General features: G+C 40.0%; 1 protein-coding gene across 4 annotated transcripts in view; it reads left to right on the forward strand.

Annotated features, from left to right (window-relative positions):
- Positions 1-15,940: 15,940 nt before the first annotated feature.
- Positions 15,941-18,917, forward strand: part of LOC118226451 (E3 ubiquitin-protein ligase HECW1) — a 76,222-nt gene continuing 73,245 nt past the window's right edge. For 3 of the 4 annotated variants that reach the window (XM_035416067.1, XM_035416066.1, XM_035416065.1), the window contains exon 1: positions 15,941-16,246. Coding sequence is in view for 1 of the 4 variants with exons in the window: in XM_035416065.1 (XP_035271956.1) it covers positions 16,217-16,246 (30 nt within the window). In the remaining 3 variants the exon portion in view is untranslated. The remainder of the gene's footprint in view (positions 16,247-18,917) is intronic. The other variant, XM_035416069.1, reaches the window with a different exon arrangement.

Consider the following 18,917-nt stretch of genomic DNA (forward strand, 5'->3'; position numbering starts at 1 on the left):
TCAACATAGGCAAGCCTGAGAGAGGCAGCTTTATGCAGCTGCTGAAATTAGCATCTCAACACTCTGTCAAGTAATAGACATTGTTCCTTTCGGGAGACCCGCCTATGCATAGCTATAAAAAAATGTGCAGAATGCTCATTTTTGTTGGTATTATCAAATTTGAACTCCTATTCGTCCAGTGTTGTGGCTGTGGTTCCATTGTGTTTTTAAGCCCACCAGGCACAGCTACAATCCACTCAAAAAATAATGATCTTGTGCGTAAGAAACTTCCTCTGTGTTTGAGCTTCGGTTACATTGTTTCAGTAATATTTACGGTAATTCTTGGAAAGTAAACACCCATTTTATATCGGAGAGTATCTAATACATTCACAAAATATTTTTATTATTTTGTATATATGCTTGTAAATACGCAGTAGGCTTGATTTTGAATAATAAATTGAAGTGAATAAGTGAAATTGGGATGCATTTAACATATGTACATGTATATGCTGTTTTTACAGCATAGATACTAGATGGATGAGGAGTACACAGAAAGAAAATAACATCCCACATCTGCAAGACGGTAATTAGAGCAGGAGTTAAATGAGCGTGATTACAGCCAGCGCTTGATAACATGTTCTAAAACGTACACCTCGCTGTGAGAGAAAAAGGGGCAGCACAAAAAAAAAGAGAAAAGCAGCGAGTCATTCCTCAGGTCGGAGTGACGGGCTGGCCCAGTGTTCACAAGCAGATGCCTGAATCATAAAGCTTCCCCCGAGGTCGCCCGTCCAAAGTGGCAGATCCACACACCCCGAAACCTGCAGACCTCAGCACTAGGAGATAATGACGAACGCCGTCAGCGGGGCGGCTCGACTTCAGAAACGGCGTACCACCCGCCGGCTGCGGCAGCGCCTCCTTCGGCGCCACTAATGATGATCAAACAGGTCAAGGCGACAGATACATGCCCCGTGCGCTCGATTTCCATACCAAACAAATTATTCTCGCGGAGGAGCGTGAAATTGTTCCTTGAGGGACAGCCGTGTCCGTCCGCTTGGGGGGGACCGCAAGCAGCAGATGGAGGGAGGAAGGACATGCATTTCCTGCCGCATTTTGCCCGGGTTCGTAACGCACGTGACTTTTTAATACAAGCCTCATGTTGAGCATGAAATAACCTTTTGATTTCTCCGCTAGAGCTCCTATGATGTTTGGAGCAGGCAATATGCCGTCCGCTCCCGCAAAATCTCCCTCAGCAGGAACTTTTGAGATTTCAGGGCTCGTCGGCACCAGGGGTGTGCACTGCGTCCAGTCAGAAAACCAGTGCTTCAGTCTGACCCAGTATTAATTTACTATCTCCAGGGTAAATTTCTCCACTCACAATTTCACATATTATAAATTTATATAGCTGGATATATTCTCCGGCATTTTACGTTAAGTACCCTGCTAAGAGGTAGAGAAGCTTATCCCCTTCACACCCTGCCCACCTGGAAATGATACAAGTCCAGTTCCAGCATGTTATATGACAGGCCATTAAAAGAAGATATGCTGTAAAGTGTTCCTCAAATTGTAACGTTTTTTTCTTTTTTTTTCTTTTTGTAATTTGCTAAATTTGGACAAAAAAGTGAGCTGAATTTTCAGATACAACAGAGTTCTACAATAATATTGGTCCCAGAATTTGAATCAGAGTTTACATATAAAGGGAATGAATAAGACCTTGATGGATTTGGTTAGATTCGATTAAGATGTGTAGATACGGTATAAATACCATTTATGCTTTCTATGATGTCTATCTAGTCAAAACAATACATCTAAAACATAATGGTATCGAGCTTATTGCTGTCGGTGTTTTCAAAAAATAAATCATGTATTTTTTGATATGGATGTGAGTTTTGACTGTCAGGTTGAGTGTTCATGACATGCCATGATATACCTGCGCCTTTTACAGTTGGCTGTAAAGGCAGTTTTGACTGTCGTCTTCCTTAATCTGCTCATTAATCACACAGGCGATGAGGAGATTTCATGTATCCATGCCAGACTTGGTGAAACTTAAGTATCTAAGCAGATATGGCCTTTTAAGTGAACGAGCCATCAGTGGCCTTGCTATACAGTAAAATATTCAGTCACCATTCTGCACTAACACTGAGGAATACCTACTGAGGATTTTATGGGCAGAAATGTATAAATTGGAAAGATGTCTCAGGCACAGCACACTCTGTCAAACACGGAGCAATGTGTTGGACAGCCGAACACCTCTTAGACAGGGGCATCATCATGCTCCATCTTCATGATTGCTTTCACCTTGCCAGTCCTGCCTCATCAGAAACAGCGGGTCCCAATGACCAGCTTGTTAGCGATTCAGTGGTTCAGCAGTGCAGAGGTGGCTGCACAGTTGACGACAGCAGGACAGGCCCACAGCACAGGCTCCTGGTGGTCTCCAACATTCGCTAGCACGAGGGGATGGGATAAAATCGGGAGGACATTTCGGGTGGAATCACCGGCAATAGAGCCAAGTTCTGTTAAGTGATGGATGAAGGGTTTGTGCGGACCATGCTGAAAAACATTATTGAATGTGGCCTGAGCATTGTGGAATGTCATTTGTTTGCTTGATTTTTACACTGTTATAAAAAAAAAACCGCAACACTTGAATAGCTTTTCCCTCGGCTCTTTCAAACAATCACAAAATGTTATTAGACTAAAAGCTGACCTGAGAAGGGGTGAAGCTAAACCTGCATGTGGGAGTATGGGATTAATAGATGGAAACTACAAGCAAAAAACAATACGCTTTGCTGAATAACCAGCCTCAAAGGGCCCAAACAAATGAATGGGAACACAAGGTTTTGCCCCCATCTCGATAGTTCATGTTTATTTATTTCACATCCACGTGTAGCTCTTAGGAGTTTGGAGTTGAAATGTATGAGACCTGTACCTGAATATTACTAACTTCACCTATGAAATGTAATATTCACAGCTGTTGGCCACAGCTGCATGCCGATTACATTTGACTTCTTTGTATATTTCTTTGTCAAACTATGGCAGCTGTATTAATGAAACTACAATCAGTATGAGGCCCACTGAAGTAATCAACTCCAAACATGATTATTCTGGTCCATTACACTTCAAATCTGGATCTTTTTCCTTCTCGTCCATGATATTTCAAGAAAATATTCATCTTTTGATGGACTGGAAAAAGTTTGTAGTTCTCACAATAGAAAATGGCAGTACTCATAGCAGTAATTGTAACAGCACTAAAAGGCTGTAATTATAGAAAAGAATTCTTATGATAGCTAAACAGTTGTAATTTATATGTGAATTAATAAATAAAATCTATCCTGTTGAACTGTGCTGAACAAGTGTGTCTCTACCCAACCTACAGAAGGCAAAAGTATACCTGCTAATACAGACTTAATTTACACAAGCATTTTACACAAACACTTGTGCTCCAATTCAAATTACAAGGGCAACATTTCCAACAGTTCCAAACTGGCTCAGTTTATACTGTGCATCAGATGCAAAAGGAGGCACTACTTGACTTTCATAATTACATTGTCAGCTTGTAATAAATAAGTAAATAAATTGGCCACTTTTTTCTCCTGAGGGCCTGAGCGATGATTAAAATGCAACCGTCTCATTTGCGGAATGACACGTCACCGCGCCGGTGAAGACGGCCCTCTCCAAACAGCGGAACAGGAGCGAGCCGACCGGGAGCAGCCCAGAGAGTCGCCGCGCCGCGGCACGCCGGCAGCGTCGTGACTTTCGCGACCGTTTTTTCTCGTCGATGTTTAACCACCCCGCGCTCCAGAGAATACCGTCATTACCTGGCGGGACCCTTCAATCAAAGCCTCTCCTCGGGGGTCCGCGCAGAGGTGAATCACCGCCCCCGACTCGGCTCACCGTGTCGTGTGCCTCCGGATGAAGTGCTCATGGCACCTGCGGCATGCAGCCGAGTGTTAACCTGTCACACGAGCTCGGGGAAAGAGGGACGTTTTTCAGTGTCTGTACTGCAAACAAGCCATTGCACTGGTGCTTCTAAAACATCCAGGGACTCCGATCTGATTGTGATGAACAAGGCAAATAATTTACATTTGCCTTGCCGCACGTCAGAAGCCATCTGCCTTATTCTGAGTTTTAATGGTTTCATCATGAGATGCTATACAAAGAGCAACACAATGTCACTGAAAGGGCAAAAGAAGAGCCATAGAGGGTCAAATTTGTTGAGATGTGTTTTGGGATATGTTTATATAGTTCAATGTTCAATTGGGAATAAAATGGCACTTGTAATCTGTCTTTCATAGGTTTTCCATGGGATGTTTTTGGTTCAAGCTGCTTTTATTCTGCACATTTATTTTTCTGTTTGCGTAGAGGTGTCAGGCAAAATATCCTGTTCTAGCCCGGCTTCTTCTGCCTTGATAAATCTGAAACCTTTCATTTTATCATTAAACAGTTCTTCTTCCTCTCCATACCTCTTCCCTGTCCCTTTCTGCTCTTCTTTCTTTAAATATATTCATACATACATCCTATGGAAGATGAAACAAAGCGAGATGGAGGCTGAAAACTGAAAGAGGGGGACATTTCAGATGGAAAAAAAAAAACTGTGAGGAGGAGAATGCAATAAAAATAAAAGTGAAAGACCACACTTCCCCCTAGTGGTGGAAGCTGGTACCGCCCCAGAACAGTGTTGAAAAGTGTGGCTGCGTTAAGGGCAGCGATGGAGTCCCGCAGTGTGCACTGCGGCACTGCTACCTAAAAGCCATCCGGGTCATGCACATCCTGCTCACAGCCTGTTAGGCCAGCCACTCACAGCACAGTGGCCTCCATTTCAAGCATCGCTGTCTCTCGCCCCAATCCGTTTCCCCCTCTTAACCTCTGCTTTGATGTGATGCAGAATTAGAGGATTAGTTCAGTGTATTAGATAATGCTTCTCTTTCTTCTGGCATTGGTGGTGCAGTAGGACCATTAAAGCTAAATGGAAGTGTTGTCATGGTAGGGTGGGGGTGCATTAAATATCTAAGAGAAATGAACTTTGGCAACAAGGATGATCAAAATCCTTTCTGGGACTGCCCCCACTTGGTTTGCTTCTGTTCTTGAAATAGGTCATACCAGGTGACCTGGATGGGGTCTTTCTTTGCACCTCATCCCCTTGTTACAGGTGTCATACAGCTACTGCAACTCATCCAGAAAGCTGCTGTCTGACTTGTCTTCACTGTTCCTAAGTTCTTGCATTTCACTCCCCTGCTGAGGTTACTCCACTGGCTGCTGATTGCCCCCAGGATCAAGGTCAAAGTCCTGAGTTTGGCCTACACTTCACCCAGCAGGAGAACACCTGCCTACCTGCAGGACATCATTCGTTCATTGTAGGACTGGTGCACAATAAAGTGAACAGAAATCAAGACTGAGGAAAGGCATGCTGGTCTTCTGTGGAGAACTAACATCCCTGAATTCACCTGACCTGAAGCCCCTTGAAGTGAATTGTTCTGAATTTTTTATTTAAATTTTAATACATCAGAACGAATACAGATCAACAATAGCTAAAGAGAGGAGTATAGCTTTGCTAAACTATACAATCCAGTATGTTGATGGCAAAGCGAGCAGCACCTGACCATATGCCAAAGTAATCTCAATGTATTTCATTAATTTGGGTGGCATCACCACAGAGAAAAAAACCATGAAAAAATAGTCTCAGTATGGTATGTTTTGATGCTTTAGAGAGCAAATGGAGAAGAGAGAGCAGCTGAATGTTTTATACAACTGAAGAGCCAGGAGTTATTCTTTTTCAGGGGAGTTGTTGCATGGAAGTCTGAATATAGCAAGCAAACAACCAGATGTCAGAAAGTTATTAAAGCTGGAGCAATGGAGGAATGCAGAAAAGGACTGCATTGTACATGATATACTACTTGACAAGCACCCCCTTATTGAAGAGAACAAAGCAATATATACATTCTATTGCATGAAAGTAGATAAATGTCAGTCTGGAATTATTACTTCAACATTTGGTTCCCAATATTCTTTTCCTTTGATTTGAATTTGGTAGAATACCCTTAGTTTACATCTAGTGGCTATTGTAGGTATTTCAACTGTCATTTCTTAAACCCTCTGACAAATCTATGAAATTCCAGTTCTCAAAGACTTGTCCTGAATTTTTTTCACAAATTACCTGTTACAGTTTTTCTCAGTTGTATGCACCAATTTCAATATAATATTCTCAAGGCTTTTAACACAAAACTAAAAATGTAACACTTTGGCAAACGTCCACATCTTTTGCTAAAAAAGCTCAAGAGATCAAATAGTACAAATTCCGTGATATGAATAGCTCTTGCAAGTCTGATCATGCTACTTTACCAATGCCCTTTTTCTTCAAGTACAAAATTGTACATGTATTTTGTAAAAATTCCTTTCATTTAGTCACAGCAAATAAACCACATATGCAGAATTTAGACAAAGTTAGTGAATCTTGATTCCTGTCAGGCCATCAGTATTCATTAGCATTTTTCCTTTCCTTCCCATGTTTTCCATTTTGTCTGCATAGCATGCAGCACTGACATGCTTTTGCAGTTACACTCGGTGGTCATTCAACAAGCAGGTGTACCTAAAAAAAAAGTGGCCACTGAGTGTATATTGCCACATGCATTCTCCTCCACTACCTGAAGAAGGATCAGTCATCAGTGGCGATTATGACCCTGCACCTTCCACTCGGGAAAAACACCATTGTGGTTCAGTGCAGTGTGAAGTGATATTTTGCCATACGAGTGCATGCAGAGTTCTCTCTTGTGTTGAGATGATTTTGAGTCCAGGAAAGCATGCAGACAAGCATCAGAGCTGAGAGCAGCAGGGTAATGGAGGACCTTGTGGTGGATGATTGCTCTGAATATTCTTACAGCGTCCCAATTACTGGTCAGACACAGCTGCAGCCAGACTCCCTCCTGTTCAACCCAAGGTTCATCAACAATGTGCTGTAAAAATTTATTTTGAAATGTTTTGCTGTCTTGGTCATAAACTCCCTCTGTCTGCTCTGTGCTATTGATGCAGTTTATCTATGGCCCATTCTATTCACACTAAATCTCTGATAGATTAAAATTTAAGCCATCTGGGCTCACATTAAGGTGTGAATGAAATCAATTGGAGTATGTGAGATGTGAGTAAAGTGTTTCTCAAAAGACTGAACTGGAATTACGATTTGAGTGAATTTCAGTTGTTGATGCACAGCATACAGCTTTTGATCACTGTGATCAAAAAGAGATTCTTCTGGCTGCCAAGGGCAGAAACACAGCAAAACTGAGGTCTTAAGTCACGACACCTTCAAAATACTCATATTAGCCATGTAACATAGCAGCAGGTAGTCAGTCTGTGAGTCATCTCACAAAAAAAGAAATACAATCGTGGCCTTCCGATGCAGACAGAAAACTATCTCTAGCTGGTGATCAGCTAGAGATAGGTGTGTGAAACATGGTAACAGGAAGTTGATATCTGGTGACCAGCTAGAGCTGGGAGCTGTTGACCAGCTAGAGATGGGTTTGTGACAGCAACTGGCAGCTGTGACTAGCTAGAGCTAGGTGGAACAGCTGGAGCTGAGGTCAAAGACATTCTGCAATTTAAGTACATTACATATTAATAATAGTCAAGATAACTATACCTCCATCATTTGACGTCCACTAACATGAAGTTTAGCTGCTCTGCTCTCAAAAGGTGTAACTAGGCCTGGTTTCAACATAAATTGTTACAATGGCAAGTCAGTGTTAATTTTCTACTGTTGCAAATGGGGTCGACTTATTGGTTCAAAGAGCAACGTATGGTTTCATAATTTAACGAAAATATTTTTTTGACAAACGGTCTAAAAGAAGATAATAGTATTGTTTTTTTGTTTTTTTTTTAAATTAATTTTATTTTAATTTTATTTTAAATTGCAGCCTGGGACTGATGAGGCTGGTTTTGGGTTTAGATTTTTCCAAGACCTGGTAAGCCTGGTAAGGGCTGGATCTCAGTCTTGGGGGTCAGGATTTATATTATTTACATTATTTTCAACTTCATGATCATTTTTGATAATATAATTGTCATTAGACATACAATGTCACAGCAGGTCAAAGCATCGTTGGAAACCATAATCTCTAATATGGTAATTTATAGTACCTCCATTGTGCTATACTCTCACAAACCAATGCCCGGCTCAGCAACCTGCCCATTCAGACAAATTACATCATGTCTTGCAAATAAAACAAAAACATGTACAGTACAGCTTGCATGTACAGTTTAAATTAAAGCTGTATATTACTCTGGGTAATTAAACCATGTTTCCTGTTCCACCATGCAAGATATCTAAATAACATGTGTAAGAGCAGTAAAATTTAAGCTGGAACTGTGCAAAAAGCAAAATAAACAAGTTCAATGTGTAAATACTACCAGCTTTCCAACATTGCTTTTCGGCTAAGAATTGTTAATATGCGACCTCTGCCATTATGTTTCAAGAATTGTGAAAAAAAACAAAGTGCAATACTTCCAGTGCAGTGATTCTTTTCATCAGCTTTTCATGCTCTTGCAGCCTTCTTGCAATTAATTCACCTTTTTGTGTATGTATTTTTCTCCTGCTCAGTGTAAGAATCACAATTTTAGTGTGTGTGTGCTTGTGTGTTTGCATACATAATATATGTGTGTGGTATAATGCACACAGTAATATGAGAGAAAAAAAAAAGAAACAGTTTCAAGAACCATAGTATTCCTTTGGCACCCAATCTTAAACATAAGTTTTAAACAACAGATGGTGCTGTTGTTCAAAAACTGGGTGTAAAAAAATGTGAAAGGAAAATTCTCATGTACTGTAATATATAATTGTGCCAACAGATGGCAGTATAATAGTTTAATGTTTGTTTTTCCAGCTGCTCCCATTTCCAAAACAAATGACTAGTGTATGTTCCTCTCAGCCATAATTAAAATTGATTGTGCAGTTGTGCTATACAAGTCTTCCATGTCCATTTTGTATTTCAGCGGTTTCTTCACAATTAACTTCTACATACTTTGCATGCGCATAGCTCCCTCTCCCTGTGTGTGTCTCTCTGCATGCGTGTGCGCATGTGTGTACGCATGCTACTTCTGCTTTTTGTCATAGTCAGAAGTAGTACTAATAATTAGTTTTAAGTAATTATTCTTATATTTTTGATGGAAACAAACCACAACATATCACAGAAACTGATAACAGCCATGTTCACAAATGATCACCACCCTGGGGCCTTTGAAAGGAACATACTCTTCATCATTTATTTAAAGAATTGACTAGATTTATTAAAATAATGAGGAAATACAAGCATGGCTGAATCACTGCTGAAAGATTGCATGTTCAAATAAGAACTGAGAGCCAATTGTTGAACAAATATTACATTACATTACAGGCATTTTGCAGACGCTCTTATCCAGAGCGATGTACAACAAAGTGTATAACCAAAACCAGGAACAGGTGTGTTATCACAGAAAAATTAAAAATTATTGTGCACTACCACTGTTCAGTGTAGATTGAAAACGTTTTTGAGTCTCCCATTAAATTTGAATTGTAAATGGCATTCATGTGCATAGTTTGCAGTTTCATATATAGAGCACTTTATAGCGCCCAGGACTAACCTTATCTTCTCTAGCACAAAAGTAATTTACATTAAAAAATCTCTTTTCCCCCCCACATCAGCTTTTCCGCTTGGTGCCAGTCATCATGCATTGCACAATACATTGTTCCTCAGCTCAAAGTGTCTTTTGTACTGTGTTCATCCTTCTGTCGGCTTGAATTGAAACTTCTGACAGCATTCAATCGTTGCTAGTGTTAGTGATTGTCAATGCATGCTTGTCAGGAAATCTGAAGACTTCAGGAGTCTGCATCTGGAGTCTCCATGGGCAACAGACTATTAGATCCTTTGCTTTGTTTCCTTGTCAAGTCCTCAATCACAAACGTGAGAAATGCAGATGTACCACTTATTTGATTAGGGTGAAACTGGTGCATACAATGTGCCTTATTAAACAATCAGCTCTTGTGTTGGCGTTATTGTCACATATTTTATGTTCATTTTGTTTAATATAGTACTGCATTTATAGCGAAGACTGTTGAAGCCCACTGACCTAAATATGCTATTGTACTATCAAATGTGTGGCCTATTGTGCTTTTTTTATTTATTTTTGTAGAACCGAAAAGGCTGTTCACCTAACTGGTCATTGTATATCATTCCACCATTTCAGAGGTTGAATGAATGCATGATTGAATGAAATATGATCAGATTGCGATAATCTTGTGTCTAGGATCAACAGTGGCAGGGAGCAGATCATCCTTTCTTTCAGGTTATGGACTGATGTGCAGTCAGATTTTAACATTTGAATGGGTAATATGCCACCCTGTTCTTGTTTTATTTATGCAATAACCGTGAGTTCGTGGGAGGGGGCAATGTAATAAATTTGGGTTTTGACTGCTTCTGCATTCTGCTGAGTGCCAGCATGCCTAAGGAATTATTTAATGAACATTTATATTTAATAATTCACTGCCAGCTTGTAGCACATCATTTATTTACCACCTATCTTATATCAGCCTATTAAAGGAGAAATTGTGAGCATAGTTGTGCCTTGAAGTTCATGAATAAATCAAACATTGTATTTCTTCCCCAGAATATTCCTGCACCAAGCACATTTATTTCTCAAGCACAATTTGTAGCAGTTCTCTTACTAAAAATAGCCTGATTTTAACTTGATTTTCTTTTATTTGTTAGTTTTAGACTACACCCTTCTTCTGTGGGAGAATATTGCGCATCTGTTTTGTTGCTTTAATTTCAACACTAATTCTATTTACTGGTTTTTTCTGATTCTTTCTTTTATCTAACTGGCAACATGATGCCTGACACAGGTGGATTTTATTTTCAACAATGCTCCTGTTTTCGTAATTGTTTCGAAAAGCTGCAGCTGGGCCCCTCATATAGAGACGCTTTGTGTGTTCTTTTATATCAGTCTTCTAGTTTTCTTTGATATACAGTGGCTACTCTGTTCCAGTGAATAATTCCGGAGTCTTTCAATATTACAGATCAGAAGTGGGCAAGGCGGGCTGTATCTGATCTGGATATGGTCATATTGTAAAGCACATCTTTGCACGACAATACTAACCGTTGAGAAATCTCCATACCTGCACAGTATCTTGTGGGAGTTTAGGTGGAGTGAGGGGCAACAGTGTAAATCTGAATTCAACATCCCATTCAGTACCATTGTTTTAAAAAAAATTTCAACCCCTAAAATACAGAGATTAAGATCACCAAACCTGTTGTCTCTGTGTCAATGTGGATTTCCTCTGGGTAGTCCAGTTTCCTCACATGATCTTAAGACATGCAGGTAGGCTAATTGGAGAGTCTAAATTGCCCATGGGTATGAATGTGTGCGTGAATGGTATGCAAGCCCTGTAATGGATTGGCGGCCTGTCCAGGGTGTATTCCTGCCTATTACCCAATGCACAGTGGAATGGGCTACAACCTTCCCACCCATGCTAAGGGTCTTAGTAAATCAGGCCCTTAAAAGCATTATTTCATAAGACTCACACTGCAGAAGGCACTCTCTTCAGCTCAAGGCTTTATGTAGATTCGACATTTTCAAATCTCCTTGAAGAGAAAACGTTCACCAAATATAAGCAAAATGCAGCATTATTTTTCATTTATGACACACTCGCGCACGCACACATACACACACAGAAACAGGCATACTCCATAAACTAACAAAAACCAGCTTGCGTGTTGCAGCCACTGAACTACTCCAGAAGTATAAAGAATTACCAGGCTTCAAGAAAATATGATTTGTGCCAGCATATATAAAGGAGGCAATTCTTTTTCTTCATTTTGTGTCAAGGCCAAGGGTCAACATGTTCATGCTTTCTCAGCTTGCTATTAAATCGATGGCAAACCTTTTTAATTAAAAATGGCAAATGAATGAGGCTGATCTTGTAGAATGTTGACAGCTAACACCAGTATATATGTATTTTGAGGACATTGACAGAATACAGCACTGTTAAAAAAATAACAAGGGTTTGTTTGGTTTCAGTATCCATTTGGGTTCTGTTTAGCCCCGTTTGTGTGTCATACAACAAGCGTTCAACAGTAGGATTTGGTTTGTCTTGCATGAAAGACAAATTCCAAAAGAATGACGTCCAACTTAGATGTCTCTGTACCATCAATCCTAGCTTATAAAATGAGAAATTGGGCAAAGCTTCAAGGAAAGGCTTTGGTAAGTTCACATCCTTTCTGTCATGTAAAAATCAGCCTCTGCACATCCCACTTGTAATGTTCTGTGGTGAAATAGGAGGCACTCTCAGAGATATATGAATTAAACATTCCATGTCCCAGTGGTCCATCCATTCTTTACATAACCCTGTCCTGGAAGGATAAAAATTTCTCACCACCACAGTGGTAAACTGTAGCTAACTGAAACCTGTCTGTAGGTCTCAAATTTTGTGACACTTTTTCTCTAATTGTACAATAGAAAATAAACACACAATGCCTCCTCAGCTCCGTCCGTTCGGTTCTTCAAATTTTGCCACCAAACGTTGTACCCCGCCCCTTCCTGTCAGATGGTATTTTAAACCATCTGGTGAGGGGAGGGACTGCTGTGCATTGTTAATGACAGAGTGCATGCCAAATCCAAAAAACAAAATATAAACAAAGCGTGTGTGTTTGAAGTGAGCAGGTGAGTCTACCCTAACAAAATGAAATACCTGGGGCAGTCTAGGGTGAAAATAGTTTGAGTAATTGTTCAGCGCTTGTCAAATAAAGAAATCATATTGCATTTATTTTTCTTTCAACATATTTATGTTAACTTCTGGAAATGGGAAAAAGTGGGGATAGTGAACACCGATGATGAACTTTCACAAGATGGCTCGTTCTTATTGACAACAAGCAGGCAACTCATTCATGAATACAAGACTGCAAATCAATATTCATTCTCAATATCTGATCTATTATCTAAATCAAAACGTGTTTTTTTGGTCCCCCAGTATGTTCAAAACACTAATTCTGTACATGCATGAAAACGTGGTATTTATCTCGGTTGCATGTGCAACACAAGTGGATGGTTTCATTGATAATTTACTCTGTCTTATTAATGTGTGCATGTATACAAGGCTAGTGAGTCCACTTCATCACAGAACATGCACTCATACACAGTTTGTCATATATATTTGATGTATTGGATGCAAGATATATACTGTAGGATACAAAACGGCAAAACAACATAAAAACTGTGTGTTTATACATTTTCATAATTTATTGCTTGCATTAACATTTTATAATATGTTGTTTAAGCTACTAGCGTACAAGCATAATTGTCATCACATGCCACAGGCCACCACGTCAAATTCATTTTGGGGCGAGAGGTAGGAATACACGCTGGACAGGTCACCAGTACATCACAGGGCACACCCACCACGCATACACTCGTTCACTCACGCATTCATACCTAGGGGCATGAGTGCCACCCTCATTTAATTTAGCAGAGTAATAATGAGTAAAAGACACCCGGTGTGCATATACACATGGTTTGCAGGGTCTTAGGTACAGAAATAATTTCCAACAATCCTGATAGACTGGGATATAAAATTACATAAGTCCACTGTTACTGACCAATAGTGTCTTTCCAGATAAAAACCTATTAGGCACAACATCACAATTAACTGGAAGAAAAAAGCTGTTGCTTTTAGTAGCAGACACAGTATTTCAGTTTGTAAGTAAGAAGGAATCTGTCACTGAGAAATAAGGAATAACATCCGTACCCTGCTGTGTGCAGGGGAAGAAGCATTATCACATCTCTTTCTCATCAAGCTGCAATCTCTGCAGTGAGGGCCTCTAATGGAGAATCATTGTTCACCTGACAAAAGTATCCCATGAAGAGGAAATGGCTGGTATTTCAGCTCAGCCTGTATCCTGAGCACACGTACACAGCCTGAGAAAAATGATGACAAATTATCAGTACATAGACATGCTTGTAGTTGTCCAGAGGAGACAGCACTTTCGCTTCACTGTAAGATTTTCGGTGTTAATTCAACTCTAACCGTTTATATGGGTAGGCCTACATTCCAGTAACAAGTACTCTACCAGAGTAACATGTGATCTATCAGAGTAGTGCGCTAAACATTTCACTGTCAGTAGCTGAGTCACTGATTCTCCTATATATCGATGGTAGGCCAATGGTGACTGCAAAACATTTGCACTAATGGGGCCATACACTGCTGGAGCACTTGGATGACATGTGCCATGGCGGTCATCACAAATTGCATTTCCGACACCTCTAGGGGGCAGAAACTGTGAGGCTCCAGTTTTAGAAATGCTCTTATCAAATGCAAAGTGCATTCAATTAGCACAGGCTACATGAGGTATTTCTAAATCGATTTTTGGTATATTAATGTCCCGGGTGTAAGGTAACCAGGCTTATTTGATGCAAAAATGAAGAATTATCCAGAATCACAGTTCAAGTGGCAACAGCCAATACATTTATTGGTAGACGCCACTCTAGAATAAGACAATACAAATATTTTACCAGACGGATTTTTAGACAGAAGTGATATGTTTTTATTGCTATTGTCTTTATGTATGTTTTAGAAAGGTAAAAATTAGCTTTTGTGCGTGATACATATTGCAGCCATCTATTTTTAATACCAGGTAATATATCTCAACAAATGTTATTGAAATACAATTTGGTCTAATAGCGTCGCATGTATAAATTATTATTGGCTGTTCACTTTGTGTCAGTTATTTAATGTTTGTTCTCATGCATTTTAAATAAATGTTTATATCCAGGAGATGGCACCATTGAGAACTTATGTCTTTCAAAGGGGAAAGATCCTAAGAAAGATCCTAGGAAAGTAAAATAAACAAAATATTATGGGTTAATTGAGTAATATTATTCTTAGTCTTTATTTCTTTAATGACGATACTGTACAACATCTGCTTCCATGCCATAGAGAACAACATTGTTATTCACATGTTTGGTAAGTATTGTTCACATTTATTATTGAATTCTGTTGCACTGTTGTCAATTATAACGAGAAGCTGTGGGGTGGGAGAAGGAAGGTCATGAGGCAGGAGGCATGTGAGAGGTTGATAGTTAGTGTTGGCTGACAGTGTGAAAATGTTGTCAGTTTCTGGAAATAATGAGCACTGAGTCTCTGTACAAAGCACAGGGGTGTTAATTGACAATGAACCAAATTAAAGATGGAGGGCTGTCCTTACAGTACTGTGAATTTTGTGCCCATACAATGTGGGACAAATGGTGCTTCTGATTAGTCAGGTGTGTTCAATTGCTTCCTTAGTTATAGGTATAAGAGAACTTTCAGTATTTAGCCTTGATTCTAGGCTTTTGATTTCTTTTGGAGTCGATTACTGTCGACGTGAGGTCAAGAGTCGGGTCGATTAATGTCAAGAAAGCCATTATGAGGCTGAGAAATAATAATAAGAAGAAAAAACAGATGGAGACATAGGCCAAAACAAACAGCCCCCCAAACAAGCAGGAGCTGAAGATGGCTCCAGTAAAGGCCTGGCAGAGCATCACCAGAGAAGATACTCAGCCCTTGGTAACGTCTATGCGGCAAAGACTTCAAGCAGTCATTGCATCCAAATGCTATGCGACCAAGTACTAAGCATGAACTCTTTCATTTACACAACATTAATATGTCCCTAAAATTGGAGAGCTATTTATAGAAGGTGCTGTAATTTCTACACGGTGAAACCCAAATGTATACACATTGTGGAGTACAGAGCCAAATTAAGAAAAAAAATGTCTTTGTCCCAAACATTTAGGAGCTTACGATATGTCGGTTGTGTGTGCATGATGTGGTTTGGTCTGGAAACCACTGTATGTATGATGCCTGGAAATACATTTGGTGCCATGATATCACAAGGTTTTTTTCTTGTTTCTCAAGAGCATTAGCAGCATCGCCTAAGAGAGGCGGTCTACTTCTCACACTGTCGACTGACATTTTTCTTTCTGCTTGATAGTAAGAGAGACGCGCTGGGGGCAGCAGAGAGACCGAATGGCAGCGGCACATATGCAAAGACAAAGCCTTCCATTGGCTGCAGCCGCCTGGTACCCAGAGAGAGAGACAGGAGGATGGAAAGACCTGTGTACTGCTCTAGCATTGTGCGCCGTTGGTATGTGTTGTTTGTGGCAGGATTTCACACGTCGACGAGTATGGACTTTACATTAACCTACTGATAAGTATGAAAGTCACTTTTGGAATCTAAGGTTCGTAAAGTGGAGTATGATTCACAGACAGGTGATATTATCCCAGGTAAGTCACGTTGCTGTCTTTGTTTAATACATCTGCACGCTTTGACTAGTAGCACTTAAATTTGCGAGCCAATGACCACTGTGTACTGTAGATACTGTAGATCTCTGTTGTAGGAATAGTGCGGTATAGCGATGGAATGAGGTAATGCATCAGTGTTGCGGCAAACTCCAGAGTCGTCTGTAACACATTGGAAATTGACATCGCAGATTCTCAGTCGTGTTTACTTGTTTTTAAAATTAAATAGTCAATTCATACGGTCGCTTGCAGCGCCGGTCGAGCCAGGGGTAACAGCTTCCAGTTATTTCTTTGTGCGGGGCTTCCCACAGCAATAATCCTGTTGCTGGAATGGACCATCACAGTGCATGTGAAAATGACCATGTTGACAATGACGTTAAGATGAAATGACAATCCAAACATGTAATATTCGTCAACGACCCAAAACGACAAACTATTAAAACTAATGATTACCTGTACATAAACTCAACGAAATCCGAGCGAAACTTGGATTTCACCATTGTGTCATTTTCTGTCGGTCAGATTTCTGTGAGCGTAGCTACAACATTTTGATCTCTCCCAATGAGGCAGATATGTTTTCATAGTGGGCTACCTACGCTACGAACTGTCCCTACCACGTTCGACAAAACGTCAAGCCTTTCCGCATTGCCAGTACGGAATAGTAACGAATTCTCAGTAAAATGCCTAATTCGCTCGTCTTCGAAATGTGACTGCAGCCATCTGAGATCTGACCGCCTCGGCACAGCCACGAAAGGCTTTTTTAGGACAAGGTAGAATCCCAAGTCAGAATCCCGTGTGTTATTAACATCCTGAAAAAAATAATGTATTAGGTATTGGAGGTCAGTGAATGGTTCAAAGCAGAGTACAATCATGTACTGCATTGATTAGTGAAATGTTTGCTCAGAAGCTGAAGCCTAAATGAACATCTACACATAAGCACATTTAGACTTACTGTGAATGCAGTAGATGCACTTCTGCTGTTGGCATTCGTGGCAGAATGCCACATTTTTATCGTTGTTTTGATGTTATCAGGATGTCAGAATGGCACTCATTGTGTGTGGCATAAATTGTAGCTATATAAATATTTATAATTTCTTAGGATTTAAGTCATTCAAGTCAGGGCTACATGTGGTGACAACACAGAAGCATTCTATTGACAAAAGCGGCAGTAGTAGCAAGAGGGGCCTAGGTTAGGATGACATAGCAGATCATATCTTTAGCCAAGCACTAAAACAAAGTAGCACTAATCAGTAGTTATGCACTGTAAGGATAGTGCTGCCCAACTATGTCAAAGCTGCTGATCAACTTTTAAATGTCCCATCAGTCATTAGTGCCTCATGCTGAAATGCTGATCGTTTGAGGATTTCTCCACTCTAATAAAGTTTGCAGATACGCTCTAGAAAGACACTGTTATACTGAAACACATAGCAAATAAAATATCTGATGTTGAAGGAGATTTGTTATTTGGTGCCACGTGACAAACCATTCAAATATGGTATGTTGGCCCTGCATCTGTCATTTCCTCCAAAGCTAAAATAGGAGGTAATGCATCTAAACTGATTTTAAATTAATAGCTGGCTCCACCCTGCCCCCCAGAATTGATTTTGTTAAAAATGTCAACCGTGTCGGTAAAAGACATCTCTTTTGTAAATTTAATTGAATTTGAGCATCATCCCCAAATGCAGCAGACCCTGACACATGGATTCAACAGCAATCTCTAGGGTTGCAATGGGTCAGAACATTTCTGGTAAATTCCCAGAAACTTTCTCGGAATTTTCCATCAGAAGTTAAGCTGAGGGGTTTTGAAAAATTAGTCCAATTTCAATATAAAATGTTAGCCTATAATAGTGAGTAATACTCATAAAGTAATTCTAGATATTGTCATGTTTTGGTTGAAATATCCCCATTTAATGGAAATTCAGTTGAATTACAATTTGAATCTCATGTCCAGTGCACTCTTGCACCTTATGTTCACTTCCTGTAATCTTCAGCATCCCATTTAATGGGAAGTCAGTAGAAATGCAACCCAATGCATATACAGTGCATTCTCCCATCAGAGGGAATACATTATTCAACATTCCAGTTTTTTTTTTTCTATGAAAGTATCCCATGTGAGAAGTAAACTCATTTAATTGAAGTTAAACACGAAATGAAATCATCAATTTTTGTTTTCTATTTGTATGTTTTGTAATTATACCTGCTTATAAGGTAAAAGGTTTACATTTCTATATGCATATGGTAAACGCAGCCTGTGCAAATAAGCTGCACAATTTCCCTTTCATTCCCATTAGTTCCCATTTATTCCCATGGAAATTGTCCACCCCTTAATGCTCCCAAATTTTGAAACCCTAGCTGTCACTAAACGGTGTGATGCAGGGCTGGGGGTGGCCGCTTCTCATTTGGTAAATAGACAGAACACACACAAGAGAAGTGTTTGCTTACCATCTTTTATTTCCCAAAAACACCAAACCAATAGCGATCCTTAAGGAAACATGAAAAGGTTAATCTGGCAACCCAGACACCACAAAAGGAAAAGGACAACAAAAACTGGCACCAGTCCACCACACTGCATAGCACCGCTCCATTGCCAACCAAAAAGCTGTCTCACTAAGCATGGAAGCCAGGCCCCTTATGGCGCCCATTATTAGGTAATGGG

The sequence above is a fragment of the Anguilla anguilla genome, chromosome 4 (genome assembly GCF_013347855.1).
Source record: "Anguilla anguilla isolate fAngAng1 chromosome 4, fAngAng1.pri, whole genome shotgun sequence".
In the NCBI taxonomy this organism is placed as follows: domain Eukaryota; kingdom Metazoa; phylum Chordata; class Actinopteri; order Anguilliformes; family Anguillidae; genus Anguilla; species Anguilla anguilla.